The 19,923-nt window shown below is 36.4% G+C and overlaps 1 protein-coding gene across 6 annotated transcripts in view; it reads right to left on the bottom strand.

The window, feature by feature from the left end:
* Positions 1-19,923, bottom strand: part of XRCC4 (X-ray repair cross complementing 4) — a 147,078-nt gene that overhangs the window by 116,267 nt on the left and 10,888 nt on the right. For all 6 annotated transcript variants that reach the window (XM_088129952.1, XM_088129955.1, XM_088129951.1 and 3 more), the window contains exons 2-3: positions 9,325-9,477; positions 7,706-7,896 (exon numbers count right to left, since the gene is read on the bottom strand). In XM_088129952.1, coding sequence (XP_087986078.1) covers positions 7,706-7,896; positions 9,325-9,463 — 330 coding nt within the window. In that variant the 5' untranslated portion in view covers positions 9,464-9,477. The remainder of the gene's footprint in view (positions 1-7,705; positions 7,897-9,324; positions 9,478-19,923) is intronic.

The following is a 19,923-nucleotide window of genomic DNA, read 5'->3' as shown; positions in this document are numbered from 1 at the left end:
AAATCAGAGAAAATGAATACAGAACTAAATGAAAACATATTAACACCAGAGTTCATGAAAAGTTAATAGTGTACATAAATTCCACAGATGTAAGGCCCACAGAAGGTAATGCTATGCCATGCACCAGCCATGAGTGAATGCCATGTTGCGCATCAAACATGAAACAAGGCTACAAGCACCACTTTTACCTCACTGATGCCTGCATGTACATGAACATGAGACTTTTTTGACATCTGCTTTTCGTAAGAAGCCAGTTAGCAAGTTCAGGAAGGGCACTTAGCAGGCCCCACAGATTAGAGCTCTCAGTGTCTTTATCTCATAACAGAGAAACATGTAAGATATGCAACATTGACTCTCCCCATATGAGGGCTTCTCACCTTTACCCTCATGCTTTCTCAATAAGCCACTTAAATGCTTACATAACTATCTAAACAACATTTCTCTCATTTTCCTTGTTAGCTACAATGAAGAAGTAGCTTTTCTAGTTTAAGTTCCATGTATCCAGAGTGACAAATATTTAGTAAATTATTTGACTGCACATACTTTTTCCATGCCAGGTAAGTCAGAATGCTAGAACAATTTTTAAACATAACTTTAATGTAGCAACTTTTATGAAAAAGCCCATCCAATGCTAAAAAGGGAACAGGTTTCATAGTCAAGAGTCACTGCTGTAAGATAGGTGAGTTTATAAACCATTTAAATCGATCAATCAGTCAGTCAATCAGTCAGTCTTGCTTTTCCCAGGAAATGATGCTGAGTGGGGAAAAATGGTCCCAACTACAGATGTTATTTGATACCCAAGAGAAAAGCAACAGTGCTTTAAATGGTATCATATCTGTGCCAGGCAGCTTCTCCCATTTGAGATATCTTCTGCTTTCAGGTAGGTTTTTCAACCGTGCATTTATTTTTTAGATCTGATAAACTTACAAGCTGCTATTTAAAATATTTTTCTTACAATGGGTATTATGATAATAGGTGCATTAGATAAACTATAAGGTACCATCGTATGCAATGAGACTTGGACTTAAGACAGGCCCAAGGAAAATTCAATTTCTTATGAAAAATGCATTAGTTTACTTCTTGCCTCATTGTAGACATTTTGTTGTTTTTTTAATGGTCCTGCAAATGACTTTCCCATAATAGAAGCAACATACATACCCCCATTCGCACAGTAAGCTGGAGAGGATGGAACATACATACACATTTCAACAACACTATTACTACATCATCATATATATGCTTTTTATATCATTTAAGCAGTGGGTATAGAGGAGATATTTTCTAGATCTTGATCTATATCTTATTAATGCAGTTTATTAATATACAGCTGCATTAATAAGAAATAGATCAAGATCTAGAAAATTAATCTCTAGACCTATCAGACAATTTTATTTTTCTTAAGCATAATTGTGATAAGACTTACATTACTTCTTCACTTGAAGCATCAGTTTGTGAATAAAGTTGTGAAAAAAAAGATGGAATTATCATGGCAAAAGTTCTCAATATGGATCTAAAGAAAAATATTAAATAGTTGATAACTATCCTAAAGTCTATTTCTGTGGCTCTAATCAGACTGCAAAGAAATATGGTTTAATTTCTGCTGCTGGAAAAATTTTGAAAAGACTGCTTTAACCTCAAGAAAAGAACTATATAATTAACAGAGCAAGACTACAAGCACAAAGAAACAGATAAAAACAAAACCAAAATGGATTAAGAACTGTCACAAATCCATTTTCTTGTCACTATTTTCACTGTTCAGATCCATGGTTAGTGCTACACTGCTGAAAAAGAGAAGATGGCTATGACATCCCACAATAATTCTTCCATAATACTAAGTATAATAAATTTCAGATTCAAGAAATATGAGCGCTGATGTTTCAAAAGAAATCAGAAAAGCAATTTGATGGAAATCACTTCAACCTTTGGCTTTAGAGTTCAATCAATAATAACTCAAACTTTTAAATACAATTTAAAGCCTAGTAGTGGTTGTTCTCTTCACACATCATGGCAAAAGTATCATTAAAATATACAATTAATTGAACTGGAGCTAGTTTAGCTCCTAATGACTTCAAAATAGAAGTGTTCAGTATTTATATCTGAAGAAGGCAAACTGCTTCGAATCTGACAAGGGCACCTTCTCTGTACCTGAGCAGTTCTTTAAAGGAGCCATGATTTTGCTTGGGTTCACATGGTAGCTACTCAGTAAAATATGCATTTAAGCTACAGAGCTGGCAATGTGTGGTTGCATCCTTTTCATGGCTCCCTAATTCTTACTGAACTGAGCCTACCCACAACTATCCTGCAAGATTAGGAGAAGGCACTGCTTCTTTAAGCAACTGCCAACAGGTACAGAGAAGGCCACCCACACCAAATCCAAAGCTCCTTAACTGACTTGGGATCTGAATACCTCTATTTCAAAAGTATGCAACTTCTTGCTCGGTCCTATGATCATCATTCCATTTTTTCATAAAAATTAATCTGAAAAAATATGACTAAATAATTACTTTATATGATATGCACCTTAAAATTTAAAATCTGTATCTGATAACAACTTTTTTATGAGAAATTATTACAGAATCTAAGTAGTGAATAAACCACGATGAAAGTCATTAAATTAAACCTTCCTGAGTAATGGTTTAAATTGATTTTGTTTAAATCAATTTCATTTAAATCAAATATAACTTGCAGTAATCAAAATGTTCTTCTTCACACAACATCTAACTAATCCATAGAATTCATAACAAAATCTATTTACAACCAGACAGCAGTACAAAGTCAGAGATTCAAAGTATACTGATTTTAGAACTCAGCTTTTGAGACAGAAAGAGAAAAAAAAGAGCGAGAGAGACTGGCATATATATTTTAAAAAGTGCCACCCCCCATTGGATCGAGGCCATAAAATGAGATTTTAGCATTTTACTTTGTATCTACATCTTCCAACTTCTGAAATTCTTTATGGGTTGTAAAAAAGTAAAAGATTAGACACAAGCAAGGCTTAGAGTACATGAGCAAGAAGTGAGATTAATTCAAAGAATTACACAGGACAAAGATTTAAGCTCCCCATGCTCCAGCCTCAACTCAATTGTTGATCCTTATTCATGATGTCCTACAATCAGTTATAATCAACAAAGAATCCATAATTACTCTTTCACTAACTTGCTTAAGGCAAAATGGTAGGCAGGGTGTTTTACATACCCTAGATTTAAATGTAATTTACCTTAGGTTAATTTCTGTTAAAATGAAAAATAAAATAAAACAAAACAAAATTACAGTCCACTAGGTAATCATGCCAAACTTCTTCTTTTTCTTTTTTAAGGAGACAAGTCCGGTCAATAATTTATGATTTAAAGGTTTTCCTTACAAGAAATGATTTCTATTCAACTGAACAAGCAATTGTAAACACCAAAAACTGTATCACAGAGCATGCATTCCAAAATATGAACATGATATTCACAGACTTTAAGCCCTTGAGTAATCATTTTGGAAACATTTAGAAGTACATTTTAAAAAACTGAAAATGTATATTGAATCCACATATGACTTCAATCCTTTAATCAATTTGAAAAATAAAAATATATTCCCATCCTGTGACATATATTTTAGAATAGTAAAAAAATGGTGTGGGAAATCTGAAACAAATTACTAGGATTTCTTTCTGAGCCTACTTAAGCCATAGTTTTGCATATACCAAGAATTTCTTTGACTAAAACTTTACTAATGTTCATGAGAAAGAAACTACAATACCTGCCACCTTATTATACAGAAAGATTTGCTAGTTCCCAAATATTGTTTATCAAGAGCTCTTTAATCAATTTAATTGCCACCTCCAATGAGAAAGTCTCGCAGGAGTCCCATTATTTGCAATGTGCAGAGAGCTCGTAGCTGAAGTACTCAGAAAGATTTACTTCCAAGTGGTCACCTACTTAGATCAAACAGTAAATCACTGACTCTTGTTATGGTGTTTGTTTAGGTGGCAGCAGTTTAGCTGGCCAAGCCTCAATGGCCCCTTACTGAGCTCTCAGTGTGTGTGGCCCATCTTGCTCTGCAGCTGCTTTGACACACAAGCCCGACAGTGTACCAGGTCTATTGTTATTTTAATATAATTCTCAGCCATTTAGCTTGCCCTTATCAGACTAAAAACTTTACAGAAGAGCAAATGTTAAAAACTCTGGAAACAAAGGCACCTGTTTTTTAAACAATCTGCTAATGATTAAATGCAACTCATCCTTAGTATTTTTCAGCTACAGATACCCCATGTTCTTTTATTTGCAAGTTTAACAAATTAAGATCCCAGCAACCATATTAATAAATGCAATGTTATGTATTGGCTTAGTTCCTTCATTATACACATTCAAAACCAAGCATTTTTTTTCTTCCTAGCATTTTCCCACAGGTGCATTTTCTTTTAGTAGATCTTTGAATTTACATTTATCTAATCTTCTGATAGCATTATCAAATATACTTTCATAGCATCCCATATAGTAACTGAAAAATATCTGTAGAAAGACACAAGAAAAATAGACTTGAGCTGTTGCAGGAATACAACTGAAACCATATCTAAACCTAGATCTCAGTGGTTTTATTAGCATTAATCTTTTAATATATGTTAGGTGAACTTCAACATCCAAAATCATCAGGGGCTGTATTTATTCAGAACTAGATTAAACCTGTGCAGCCATTTATCATATACAGCCATATACCATATACACCAAATTCCTGGCCTAAATTCCTTTATTTTATTTGTTCGTTTGTGCAATTTAGAGGCTGCCCCACTCCATAAGACTCTGGGCAACTTGCACTGTTAAAAACAGTTTAAAAAAACCAGAGACCATGCAAGTCAGGAAGAAAAATAAAATCAAGTAAATATCGTACAAGGGTCAGCACATGCCCTAACCCAAGGCCAAAACCATAACAGCCAGGTTTTCTATGTCTTTTTGAAAATCACCAGGATGGGAACTTTACAAATCTCTGGGGTGATGATGTTCCAAAGGGCAGGCTGTATGACACAGAAGGCAGGCTTCCTACATCCCAACAGATGACACTGTTTAATCAAAGGAATCCGGAACACACCATTTCATTCCTTAAATTTCTTTGTTGCTTTATGTTGTTTTTATTCCTTTCATTCTTAACTTTGTTAAGAACATCAACCTACCATTAAATATTGCATCTTTTCTGTAGAAGATGTGTTTCTGCAAAGCCTTGAAGAGTTGGCTGTTTCAAGAAGCCTGGGGGCAAGTTGGTTATGATCCTGCTGCTTGATATGTCTTTTACAATTCTGTGATTCACTTTGTTGTTTTCCCTATTGTTGTTTTAATTATTAATACCATATACACTAGCTAGAATTATAACTGCAGTTGAGGGATAAATTTCATTAAAAATCAATAAATTGTTTCAGTTTTCCTCCTAATTCTCGGCCGCCTATATGTATAATTGTAATTGTTTTAATGGCTTTAATGATTGTGAAATTGTTCACACCCAGAGTCACTTGGATTGAGATGGGCGGCTATAGAAATTGAATAAATAAATAGAGATCACTTTATTAAAACTATACTGATTAACAATATTGATCTTGTGTTCTGTGTAGGATGACCTTTATGTTCCCTTGATACAAAAAAGAGGCAAAAATCATACAAAAAATGTGCACTGGTAGTGGACCCCCCCCAATCTTTTTGTATTGGGGGACTTCAACCTCCATTGGGTCGAGCTAGGCACTGGGTCAATTGGGTCTGGGGGGGGAGAGAGAGAGAGAGAAATATGTTCTTGTCATGTTCAGTAGCTAAGACCAGTCATGTCAAAAATACATCTAAATTTCTTATCCAAATCTCCACTCACTAAGGAAGCTAATTTGAATGACCATGGAAAAAGTGCTAGGTTGATATTTAGTATTTATTACAATTCTTCACATACAGCCCCTTTCCCAAGACACTTTTTACAGCAGCCTTTCTCAACTGATGTCCGGTGGAATCCTAGGGTTCCATGAGAGGTCGCTAGGGGTTCCACAAGACATTGTGATTGAAAAAAATAAACATCATTTTTTGATGTTTAATATACCATGTGCTGTAGATATAATTTTTATGCAGGGGTTCCCTGAGACCTGAAAATTATTTGAAGGGTTTAGGGTAAAAATGTTGAGAAAGGCTGGCTTATAGCATCACATTCAATAAAATCCATAAGATGCATTTTATTAATTACCCAATAAAATCAATTCTGAGTAAAATCAGAGCAAATCTAGCAGCAAATGGCACCATTATTTATTTAAAATATTTGTTACCCACACAATCCCAGTATAATTAGCTCGTAGCAGCTTACAATTAGATTCAAGCAACAGCAATAAAATCATAATCAACAATAAAAGATATAAAAACAATATAACACTTCAAAAATTCATGAAGTACAATAATGTACCAACAATAGACAGGCATTAATTTCAATCATGGAATAAAACAAATGGTGGGCAATTAAACACAAATTCCTGAAGAAAAGACACACATGGCAGGATACAAATGATAAAAAACCAAGCACACCTTCCATGACTTCTTATTCTTCAACACAAAGCATGGCCGATTAAGATTTCAATAGAATTTATTACTAATGAAATACACATACAATTGTGGCCTCGTCTTGACACTAGCTTTCACAGCAGATCTTTGAGAAATGCCATATAGTTTCTCAGCTGTGACTTTATAATCCTACAAACCATTTTAGGGACCTTATGGTTCAGTGAGCAAGAGCTATGAAAAGCAAAAGGTTGCTTTTAATGGGGTGGGGGAAAAAGAAGGCAGATATAAAGGGCATATAGCCATTAGCCCTTCTGACATACAAGACCTCTTCATCTTATCCACCAGGATCAGGGTAGAGACCCACCCCCTCAGAGCCTCTTTTTTTAGTTGATAGGGAAATTTAGAACAACCTATTAGATTGCTGTGAGCAGGGATATCAAGGAAATTTCCTTCTAGAAATTAGTCACAATACAAAAACTAAAAGTAGCTGAGAGAAATGGTGCCAAGTTGAAATTGTAACCGAGGCAGCAGCTAGAAGGAAGCAAAATCTCATGAAGACCATGTAAAATTAGCCATCAAATGAAATATTATACTAATCTCCAATAGTACATTATGAATCTAAAAGTTGTTAAGGACCAAGTGGGTCCTAATTTACCTCTTGTGATAAATATTTTCTTTGTATATTAAAACAAATTTACTCATGTTTCAAATCACAGCAGCAATTATATATGTATATATAAAATATAAAACCATATGAAAAATTAACTTTTAAATTAAATTCATCTGAGGAATTTGAATATAATTATACTTTATAGTTAAAGGTACTCCCATCAATTTTATTTTGTTTGATTTTGCCATATCTGCAATATAACTTCACCGTTCAAGTTATAGATCTAACAGTATTTAGATAATTAGTATTTATTTTTAACAAATGAATCCTGCTTTACAAAGGCTTGGAACTGAAAAGTCAACTTAATGTTTATTCTGATTGCAGAATTTTAGAAAGATTCTCATATCACAATATTTCTTACCAATTTTTAAAAACAGAACTTTATGCTAATAATTAAGTAGTGTAACAGAATTTATAATTGCTGAAGTTTAAGACAAAGGTGTTAGTATCCATTGTTCCTGAAAATTTATGACATAAAATGTTGATTCTATGACATAAGGTTTGGGATAAATAAATGTAAAAACGCAATACTTACAGTAACATCTCTAAAATTCTTTTCATATGAAAAATGAATCCATTCTCCATTTATTCCTTTTTTAGAAATATCAAAACGGTATGTATCTGAGAACTCTTGGTCAAGCAACAATACTTTTTTTAGTTCTTCTACATATTTTACTTGCTCCATTTCTATGTCAGCAGCTTCTCTGGAAATCTCTTCTTCAGACACTAAAAGACAATAATTAGAAGAATTAAGGTAAATTTAAAAGAAAGACAATTATAGCTATTGATATAGATATTGATATAGATATAGATAGATATGGATATGGATATAGATATAGATATATAGATGGGTTTGAAACACATTTCTACTACAATTTAATTTCTAAAAGCATAGCCACAATATCACATATTTCAGGTTTTCTTCAAAATACTGAAAATGCAAGAAGCCTTCCTAGCAAGAAGCCTTTAATGCCCTATTTTTAAAACTGGGCAAACATTTTACAGATGACAGCACTATAGGTCTACTAAAAAAGACATTTAGAAATCAAGACAAATGGAACTAGTCTTTTTCATAATACATAATTATTATGTAGCAATGATTACCAACTTCAAAAAAATCATTATGGAGGAAATAATTATGGAAGAAACACTACCATAGTTAGCAGTAATGATGACTAGTACAAGAGGCAGCGGACCTCTGAATACCAGTCACTGAGGAACATAAAGAGAAGAATGTGAATTTACCTAAGTTGTGTTTTGAGTTCCTATCCTGCATAGAGACTGTAGGTACAGAATACTGGCCTGGATAAATCTTTAATCTGTTCTAGGGTTCTGACATGACCCTTTACAAAGTCAACTAGAAGTCTACAGAAATTATAGAATTTATAATATGAAATTATAGACGGATACAACTCAACAGAAGAATATAACCTGGATTTTAAATTAGTAATCCATCATCTCTACTGATTTTTCTTCTAAGCACAATAAAAGAATTGGTTGTGATGGCAAAGTTTCAGTGTTTCTATTTAGGAAAAAGGGACTTAAAAGTAATGAAGGATAATTTACTTCTAAGTAAGTATGCATAAATGTTAATGATTAGAAATCCTCCACTTTAATTATTTAATTGCCTTTTTGTAACTTTCCTTTTCCCTGATAATTCCCTGAGAATTTGTAGTTTCAACTGAATCTACAAATGAAATTAAGCCAAGACAGCTATCATATGGAGATAGTACTGTTGTTACATCAACATTTCTATTGATTCTTTACATATTATCAGATCTATACAGTATTTACAGGCTACCCATTCCTTAAGCTGTCAGGCTTCACTCCTCCCATCCAGGGGACAAGAATGAATATCTGCAATGAGGCAGGAGAGGGAAAAGCTGCTTTGTTGTTTCTGCCACACTGAGAATAAGGGCTAGAAAAATGTCCACAGAAGTCCACAGTTAGAGGCTTTCCAACCAAGAACCCTAGGCATTTTCCACCGTCTTTTCAGGTAACATAGGACAATTGTCCCAGTTAAAACATAAATGTGGGGGTGAGGGAAGCTTCAGTTTATTTTGGGGTAAATAGAGTATAAGTAGAAGAGGCGGGGTGGGGAACCCATTAATAAATCAATGGTAATAAATTATACAGTAATTTATCATACTTCACCTCTCCCAGTCCAAGATGATTCGCCATCACTTAATATAATATCAAAACCTATACTCAGATCTTTGCGCCAAGCTATTTGCAGAAAATATGTTGTCCCTGGATCAGAAATAGGACACAGCTGTCTCACTTTCTTCTCCATTTTGTTCTAGCCAGCTGTTTTAAAGATAACAGGAGTAGGAGGTTAGAAGGATAGCAACACATATATTTTCATTTCAATTAAAATAAGCAAGTTTCAAAATACAAAATTCACAAACACTGACCATAGCTCTATGCATTAGTGCAAATATTTAAATGAAACAAAATAATGTAAATTTCATTTTCCTGTAAGTTAATGTGAAGAGATATTTAAGCTTTGGGTGTTAACATATTTTTTTAATATGCCAAAGCAACAATAAGTAACAATTCAGTATTCAGTAAAGACATCAGTGTTAAGTACTTAGCTTAAGATAGAAACCTTTAGCACACAATAAATAATCTATTTTTCAGTTGTTTATCAATGCCACATTCAGCTTTACATGTAAAATCTATGTAACCTTATGCTTTTTAATATTAATATTTTAGAAATCATAGTTAATATTGATATAAACCTTTTTTTCTTTATTGTTAAAGGTTTAAGTTACCTAATCATCAAAGTGTTAACAATATCCAGTCAACATTGTATAAATACCACTGTACCCAAATAATACAATGCATTACTCGTGTTTTAAAATAATACTTGTGTTTTGTAAAAATACAATAAAATATTTAAAAATAAATAAATAAAAATCTAAATTAATGAAATATATGCTAGTGTACAGTTGTACCACTGTTCTTGTATATCACAGAAGCTCATTCTAAAAAGCTACAGTAAGCCAAGAGGAGTCAATCTTTTGAGTTTGCATCTATTACCATTTGTGGGTCTAAGGTCACCAATGCATTAGTGAAATAATGCAAAGTTAATGGGCCTAGGTTTTCTATTATTTTTCATAGGTTGGGGAAGAGTTTTCTTTGAACTTTTAATTGATAAATCTATTTTTGAATTTAACCTATTATTTTCATATATTTTCTGCCTCAAAGAGGCAAGAAATTATCATGCCGCTAAAATTTAGCATAGCAATTCCAGGGAGATCTGTGGGGTAACAAAAAAAGGCTTTCAGAACCATGTGCAGTCTTGGAGTCATAGTCTGTGTCAAGCCACAGATTTTTATGCATTTTATTGAACAAGCCACAGTGACGAGGTTCACACATGACATTGTAAATAGATACTGTATGAGAAGCCTCAGCTTAACATTTTGATTTATAAAATAGAACCATAAATTAAAACAATATAAAAAGTACAAAAGCACAGTAAATAATGAAGCCTTAAAAAAATCTGGACAAAAAAAGAATAAGCGAAAGCAAAAAACAAAAGAAGCTAATTCCATTAAACAATCCACCCTATTATTATTAATTCCTCCAGTTCATTTTAGGATGATAGCCTTTTGGCCCAGGCCCATGCATGCAACAATATTTTTATCAATATGTGCCAAGGATAGGAGTATTTAGAGATTAGATCCTCCCATAATTTCAGAGTTGATCTAGGGCAAAAAGAAACCAATTCACTCTGGAAAGCAAAGCTCACATAAAGATTCTAGATGGCATTGTTGTTGTTCAGTCGTTAAGTCGTGTCCGATTCTTCGTGACCCCATGAACCATATCACTCCAGGCCTTCCTGTCCTTCACTGCCTCCCTGAGTTTGCTCAGTTTCATGCTCATTGCTTCAGTGATGCTATCTAACCATCTCATTCTCTGCCGTCCTCTTCTCCTTTTGCCTTCAATCTTTCCCAGCATCGGGGTCTTTTCCAAAGAGTCCTCTCTTCGCATTAGGTGACCAAAGTATCTGAGCTTGAGCTTCATTATCAATCTTTCCAATGAGCAATCAGGGTTGATTTCCTTTAAGATTGACTGATTTGACCTCCTAGCAGTCCAGGGGACTCTTAAGAGTCTTCTCCAGCACCACAGTTCAAAGGCATCAATTCTTTGGCCCTCAGCCTGCTTTATGGTCCAGGTCTCACAGCCATACATTACTACTGGAAAAACCATAGCTTTGACTATGCGGATCTTTGTCGGCAAGGTGATGTCTCTGCTTTTTAATATGCTATCTAGGTTTGCCATAGCTTTCCTCCCAAGGAGCAAGTCTTTTAATTTCATGGCTGCAGTCTCCGTCTGCGGTGATCTTGGAGTCCAAATAAATGAAGTCTGTTACTGCTTCCATGTCTACCCCTTCTATTTGCCAGGAATTAATGGGTCCAGATGCCATGATCTTGGTTTTTTTAATGTTGACTTTCAAGCCAGCTTTTGCACTCTCCTCTTTCACCCTCATCAAGAGGCTCTTAGTTCTTCTCCACTTTCTGCCATTAGGGTGGTATCGTCTGGATATCTGAGGCTGTTGATGTTTCTCCCTGCAATCTTAATTCCGGCTTGTGATTCTTCCAGCCTGGCATTTCTCATGATGTACTCTGCATATAGGTTAAATAAGCAGGGTGACAGTATACAGCTTTGTCATACTCCTTTCCCTATTTTGAACCAATTGGTTGTTCCATGACCAGTTCTAACTGTTGCTTCTTGGCTAGATGGCATACATACTTCCATAACTTCTGTCAATGTTTTCCCCCCTAAACTCCTGCTGTTGCCCCTAGCTTATTAAGGCCACAAGGATAGTCTTATCTATATATGTAGTCTTCTGCAACAACACATTCCATATACCTGAAGACATATCAGAAACACTAGCACTGATGAAGTAAAATGCACAAATGAGATCCAACAAAACTTCCGTGAATACCTTCTAACTACCTAGGATCATAAATCTACCATTACAATTCAGGGATTTGCAGAATTACCTAGAAATATAAGGGGATGTGGTTCTGAGAAGCACAAATTCCTTCAAAATCATATTCCTCTTTTAATTTATGCTGAAAAAAATACAGAAAAGTACAATACTATAGCCCTACATTGAAGTTCATGCATTTTTTTTCAAAACAACAGTCATTCATACAATAACCAATAGTTTATTTAAATGCATGGTTGTGATTTTTTCCCTAGAAGGTGTTTTAAATAAATATTGTACAGAGTTTGCTTATTTTTCACATTGGAAAAAGACATTTTTTAAAGCTTAGCTTTACTAAGCTTTTTTAAAAAAGTGTTTAAGTATATCTGATATGGTGTCCAGTGGAATTACTGGTGGGATTTTCATTTTATAATACTATCACTGTTTAATTAAGGTAACACTTATAAAACCAAATATTTACTAGCATCACTTTGTTTTGAAGATAACAAAATGAGAATATTTACTCTGCATTCCAGTATCCTACAAAATTATAATTGTCAAATGGAATGGAATGACTTTCAAGGAATAAATAATGCCATGTCTATAATCTTATTTGCAATCTCTGTAAAATTAAAACACTTAGTGTCAGTGTCCCTTAATTATTACAAAGAAACATTTTTAAAAAGCAGAATGATTATAGTGATAGAAAGGCTAGTGATTTCTCCTAACACCATAAAATAATCATATTTCATATTAATATCTCACCATAAAACAAGTAAGAAACAAAGACTGACTTTCAGGTGGGAATAGCAGAGTTCTACCCCAAGTTTGTCCATCACTGGCTTTATTGAGAGAACCAGACAGTTGGCGATTGAGCTGCTCATCTTTAGTACTTTGTGTCTTTAGTGTTTGGCATCTATGATCTTTATTAGGCAATGCTTCCTTCTGGGGGAGAATCAGCTGTTGGCTGGCATGTAATTAGTTGGAGTCTGCTCCACAAACAATGACTGTCCACAGTTCTGATGAATAAACAAGACACTTGTTTTTTAATTAGCTGACAAATGATTTTGTATGCTGCTTTGGGGAGCTCTCAGGCACAATACAGAAGCCAACTCTTGGTTTCCTTCACTGCCCTACAGAGTGTCATTGATATTTCAACTTCAGCTTTTCATTTCTGGCTTGCAGAACTGTCTTTTGACTAAGTAAAAGATTTTAGCAGCAGGTGCCTCAAACCTCAGCCATTCTGCTTTGGGAACATGCAGATCTAAAAGAAAAATGTATTACAACTTTAGCAGTTACATTCATAGTCCAGTCCTATCCAGGTGACATATGTGTACTAGTCACTGAGGAAAATGGTAAGAGTTGTGTAAGAAGAACCTGGACAATTATTATCACTTATTCCTTGGGGGGGAATACAACAATATAGAAATCATGGTACAAGAAACTGATCTGCCTTATCTTTTCTCATTTCTTGGTACCTCAGAACACATACAGATAAAAGCATTACATATGAGTGAGACATGATAAACTTAATCATCTATTTAAGCCAGAGGTTAAAAAGGCCACTTAGAAGGATTATTACATCTTCTCCATCTGTATCTATAATGTTAAAACAGTTATTTCATCGCTTGTTTTAAAGTAATATTTTAGAATAGAGACCTCTTTAGATAAAAAAATAAAATTACACATCCCTTACTTACTTTAAAACTTAAAACATGGTAATGTCCTTACCTTAAAAATAATAACAACCTGAAAATACTGGGCTTACACACATTTCTGTTAATCCTCAGAATCTGTATGCTGAATTTAGAGTACAGATTTAATATTTCTATATATGCTAGAATGTTCCCAACCTTTGCAGAAAATACAACTTCCCACAAAACCCATGTAATACATTTTCTGTGTCATACTTCCCTTTTGCCTCTGGGAGTCCTATTCACAGATACTATCAGAATGAAAAAACAACTTTTCAATGGAGGTTTTGGGAAAAAGGAGAATGTATCCTCTCAACACACACAAGGCTACTATTGTATACTTTTGATTTAAAAGAAAAAGGTTGCAGTAGAGATGTTCCTTTCCAGTTAAATTAACCCTTCTTCCATTTTATAGCAATTCCTGCATCTTGTTCAAACCAGCTTTGATCTTACTAGGCTTGCAAATGGGCTTCATTAAAATTTTAATAAGGTAAACAAATTCTTCTAGTCTTCTGCTGATCCCCACCTGTTAACTAATATTTCAGAATATTATAGATACATTTAGCAAATGCCTTGTTTAAATTTAAATGGTTTATTTTTGCTGGTTGATAATCCCATCCTCTCTCCAGTATATCTGGATCAACAAGTTAAATTATATGATAAATTGGCTTAATCCATCACCACCACTACTGCCACCACTACCACCATTTCATCTGGAAGAGCACACTTCATTTGTTCATTGGGGTTTTTTGGGGTGTGGAGGGGCGTGGGGAACACTGGCCATGAATGAGAACAAATGAAAAGCAGTAGATATTCTCTCAGTGTAATAAACCTACTTTTGAGATGTCAAAAGGTTTCTTTTTAATAAACTGCCTATTATAACAGATGCAGACTGAAAACAGAAACTGCACTTCTGCTCTAATTTATTATATAGTAAATCATACCGAACAAACGTTAGCTATTATTTTAGTACAATATGGGGTCAGAGAGAGAAATCAAAACCCTTACAAATATTACAGTCTGGAGGAGGGAGGGAGCTGCTGATGGACACTGCCCCCATATAATACAGTTGATGTTAAACTTCTCAACAAACAAACATGGGGAGGGATGGAATCCTACATATCCGTTAATCAGAAATACAGTAGTGAGGATTTAGCATCTGTGAGCCAGTTTGGTGTAGTGGTTAAGGCACTGGCTCAGAAATCAGGAGACTATGAATTCTAAGCCTGCCTTAGGCATGAAAGCCAGCTGGGTGACTTTGGGTCAGTCATTCTTTCTTAGCCCAACCTACCTAACAGGGTTGTTGTTGTGGGGAAAATAGGAAGCAGGAGTGTTAGGCATGTTCGCCGCCTTGAGTTGACATATATATAAATATTAAAATCCACTCTCAGCCTTATGGGTGGTATGTGTCTTCCTCAATCTTGGGTCCTCTACCAGAGGCCTGGGAGTTTGAGGGTTCTGCACAATATCTTAGCTATTCCTAGCACTGCATTCTTCTGGACAGAGAGCTCTGATGTTGTTCCTGGGATCTGTTGAAGCCACTCTCCAAGCTTAGGAGCCACAGCCCCAAGTGCTCCTACCACCACTGGGACTACTTTGGCCTTGACTTTCCACATCCTCTCTAGTTCCTCCTTCAGACCCTAGTACTTCTCCGTCTTCTCATACTTCCTGATGTTGCTGTCACTTTGCACCAGTACTTCTATCGCCAACCACAGTCTTCTGGTCCTTGTCTACTACCATAATGTCTGGTTGATTGGCCAGTACCCGCCTGTCCATCTGGATCTGGAAGTCCCACAGGATCTTAGCCCTGTTATTCTCCATGACCTTCTGTGGAATCTCCCATCTGGACTTTGGAGGGTCTAGTCCAGTGTTTCTCAACCTTGGCCACTTTAAGCCGTGTGGACTTCGACTCCCAGAACTCCCCAGCCAGCACAGCTGGCTGGGGAATTCTGGGAGTCGAAGTCCACACGGCTTAAAGTGGCCAAGGTTGAGAAACACTGGACTAGTCCATACACTGTGCAGATGTTCCTGTACATAATGCCAGCTACTTGGTTGTGCTATTCAGTATATGTTCCTTCCTGCATCTTACACCCTACCACTATGTGTTGGACTGTCTCTGAGGCCTCTCTGCACAGTCTCCACCTTGGGTCCTGTCTAGTGTGGTAGACCCCTGCTACTATGGATCTGGTGCTTAGTGCCTGTTCATGTGCTGCTATGATCAGTGCCTCAGTGCTGTCTTTTAGTCCAGCCCTTTCCAGCCACTGGTAGGATTTCCCAATGTTAGCCACCTCAGCTATTGGTTGATGGTACGTCCCATGCAGGGTCTTGTCTTGCCATGGCACTTCCTCTGCTTGAACCTCCTCCCATGTCTGTTGCTGCCTCAGGCATTCTCTCGGCAGCTCATCTCTCGGTGCCATCTTACTGAAGTACTCTTGAATGCTCTGGGTTTCATCCAGGACAGTGGCTTTGAACTCACCAGACCTGCCTTCACATCAGCAACCTCCATGTCCCCCTTTGGCCAGCTTACTATACCAGCAGGGTATCTGATGATTGGCAGGGCATACAAGTTGATGGCATCAACCTTGTTCTTCCCACTGAGTTGACTCTTCAGGACCTGTCTTATCCTTTGGTGGTACTTGGATGTTGCTGTCTTCCTTGCCTCCTCATCGTGGTTCCCATGTGACTGTGGGATACCAAGGTACTTGTAGCTGGTCTGTATGTCTGTTATGTGGCCTGCTGGCAGTTCCACCCCATCAATCTTAACTACCTTCCCTCCCTTTACTACCATCTGACCGCACTTCTCCAGTCTGAATGACATCCCAATGTCCTCACTGTAGATTCGTGTCAGGTCAGGTGGATCAGTGATTCAATATCTCATTCACTCTTAGCACGCAGCTTGATGTCATCCATGGAGAGAAGTGGCTGATGGTAGTTCCACTCTTAAACTTGTATCCATATCCAATCCTTGTTTTTTAAAAAATAACCATATTAAATTTAAAAATAGAAACAGTAAAAAATAAACAAAAACTAGTATTAAGGGAAGAAAATAAGAAAAAGAAAAGAAAATTGGAAAAAAGAATGACCAAGAGCAAAAGTGTGAAAAAACAAAGAAAGAAAAAGAATGTACTTCCGACCCTCCTCGCAACAGGTATAAGTAACAGTATACATCAATCTCCTGCTCTAAGTTTACAATATAACTTTCATTATTACTATAAATCCATATTATTTCTAATCAAATCCATACATAATTTCATTTTTTCCTGTTTCCCATAGAAAGTCCCAAAAAAGCCTCCAATTAACATTAAAATTATATATCTTTTCTCAAAACAAAGCCATAAATTTCACCATCTCAGCCAACTTCATCAGCTTCACCATCCATTCTTCCATTGTATGAAATGTCACATCCTTCTATCTTTGTACATATAAAAAAACCTTACTGCAGTTACCATATGTAAGAACAAAAAGTCCATTAATTTAATAACAAATATAATTTAACCTTAATCAAAAATAAATCAATTTTATAATCCAACTTATCACTTTCCCTAAAAAAAAAAAAAAAAGGAAATGAAATTGCTCCCTCTTTATACACAAATCCTTAAAACCTCCTCATTCAATCCTGGTTAGAAAAAGATCCTATTAATAACTGTCAAAAAACTTAACATATATATTAACCACAATCAAATAAGTTCACTTTGTAAAACTTCTGTTTACTTTTGAAGAGCTTAATCTTTAATCCTTTCAAATAGTGTCCCACAAGTTGATTTCCCGCCATTCTCTCCTGATTCAACACATTTCTTTTGCAAATCAAGATAAAAAGTCTTTCCAAGTCACTCTTCTTTTCCATTATTTGTCTGTCCCCTTTGATCATGGTGATATCAGTTGGTTTCATTTGTAAATCCGTTCTGGCATCCATTTGCATATCATTCTTACCCTCTGGCATTTTTAAATTCATTTTCAGATCCACAACATCTTCATTCATGCTACCTTCGTAATCCAGCATTTTTTTGAACTCCAAATCCACATTCAAGTCAATTTCTACCTCCATTTCAAAATTAACCATCTCATCCAATCTTTCCTCTATCTTTTCAAAGGACTTGAATTTAGCTCCTAATTCATCAAACATTGATTAGAGTAAACTTAAAGAAGTCATTTTATCTTCTAACAGCTGCTCCAAAGGACTCTTCTAGCCATTTTTTTTCTTCCCCCCCAAAGCAAACAACTGTAGGTATGGTATAAGTGAAAGTAAGCAGACAGTTCATGCCCTCTGGTGCCTTTCAAGCTGTAATTGCAGGCATGCGCTAACAGGATATAAATAAAAAGCTCAAATTACTATCTTTTGTTTTGAAAATCCAGCCAATTAACAGGCATATCACAGAAAAACAAAAAGTTTTCCCATAGAAAAATCAAATCCAATTAATACAGATGGTGCTTCATAAAATTAAACTTTCACCATAAGTAACTTTTATATCTTTTTTGTATTCTCCTTATCTTCCATCTTTTTGTGAGTTGTTCAAACTACAATAAAACTCAAATTCTTCTATTAATGTTATAGTCCCAGAAATAATGAAAAAACACCAAGAGAATTAGGAAGGTCTCTCTTATGTTAAAAAATAGTTATATTCCAAAGTGGGTTAGAAATGGGGTTTGGCCAGCTCTAGTATCCATATTTAAGCTGCACCACAGCTGTGAACAAAGATGGATCCCCCGCCTCCCAACCACTCGCTCACAAGCTGTTCGCAGAAGCTTCCATTTCTGTGATTAGCTTATGAGGAACAGCCAACCCGGAGACCAAATGGGTTAATTTCTCGCTTTCTCCTTGATCCAGAGCAAGCTGGGTGGCCAGCACTTGCTGCCAGTCACCAATCCAACTGCACTGCCATCTCCCCTCTCAGGGAGAGATGACTAAGCCACCACTGTCCCCATCAGAAGTCCGTATCCAATCCTTGTGATTATTTGGCTGAGGGGGTTCAAGCCTATGCAGAACAGCAGCGGGACAGTGCATTACCTTGTTATATGCCCCACCTGATGGCCACTTGTGTAAGCTGTCTTCAGTTGACTTCCAGTGTTGTCTTCCACAGTCCCATTGAGTTCTTGAAGAAGATCCTTAGTGTCCTGTTGACTTTGTATAGCACCAGGCATTCACAGATCCATGCATGTGGCATTGAGTCATAGGCTTTCCTGTAGTCAATCCTGTAGTCAATCCAGGGCTCAGATTGGTCAGTCTAGACCTTGAGTCTGGGGCAACCACTCTATCTATGAGCAACTGGTGTTTTGAGCCTCTGGTGTTGTTCCCAACATTCTTCTGAGCTTGTCCTGTAGCTTGACAGCTATGATGCCTGGTAGGACTTTCCACGTTGTGGGGAAGCAGGTTCTTGGCTGGTAGTTGGATGGTGCTATTCCCTTGTGGGGGTCTTTCATGATCAGCACTGTCCTTCCTTGTGTTAACCAGTCTGGGTGGGAGTCTGCTGCTAGCAGCTGGTTCATCTGTGCTGCTAGGCATTCATGCACTGCTGTTAGTTTTTAGCCGGTAGGTGTGGATCATGTCCGGGCCAGGGGCTGTCCAGCTCTTCATGTTCTTAACCTGCTATTGGATGTCTGCTACTGTGATGGGACTGGTTCCTGTTCTGGGGCATTGCTGTGGTCTGCTCTCAGGTCCTGCAGCCACTTTGCACTGGTGTTATGTGTCTTCTCTTTCTTTCTTTCCACCAGCTGACTAACTTCTCTCTGAGTTGCCTTGATTTTAGCTTCCAACCTCATTTTCCGGGGGGGGGGGTATGTAGTACGGTTCTTTTTGATCATGTAGCCAAGCATCTCCAGGATTACATCGGCTGTAGCATATAAGAGTTCACTGGTTTGAGTTATGGTGGTAGTAGGGATTGTCGTGAGGGCTCTACTGGCATTTTCAGCATACTATGTGATGGTACTTCTCCACTGAGCCTTGGTAATCAATTTCAAGGGTTGACTGTAGCTACTTTATCCATGATCTTATGCCTCATACCAACTCTGTGCTCTGTAATGGAGGGGGTGGCAGTGACGTTTCAGCTTCAAGTATAGCTGCGCATCCAGTTTTTCTTCCGAGTCTTCTTGAATCTGGGATGTAATGTGTAGCTGGTCTATCTC

Source organism: Python bivittatus, unplaced genomic scaffold (genome assembly GCF_059951505.1).
Source record: "Python bivittatus isolate LINGU-HERP-01145 unplaced genomic scaffold, Pbiv_v1 ctg000850_np1212, whole genome shotgun sequence".
In the NCBI taxonomy this organism is placed as follows: Eukaryota; Metazoa; Chordata; class Lepidosauria; order Squamata; family Pythonidae; genus Python; species Python bivittatus.
Note: the sequence above shows the minus strand (reverse complement) of the source record. Positions and strands in the feature narration are given on the sequence as shown.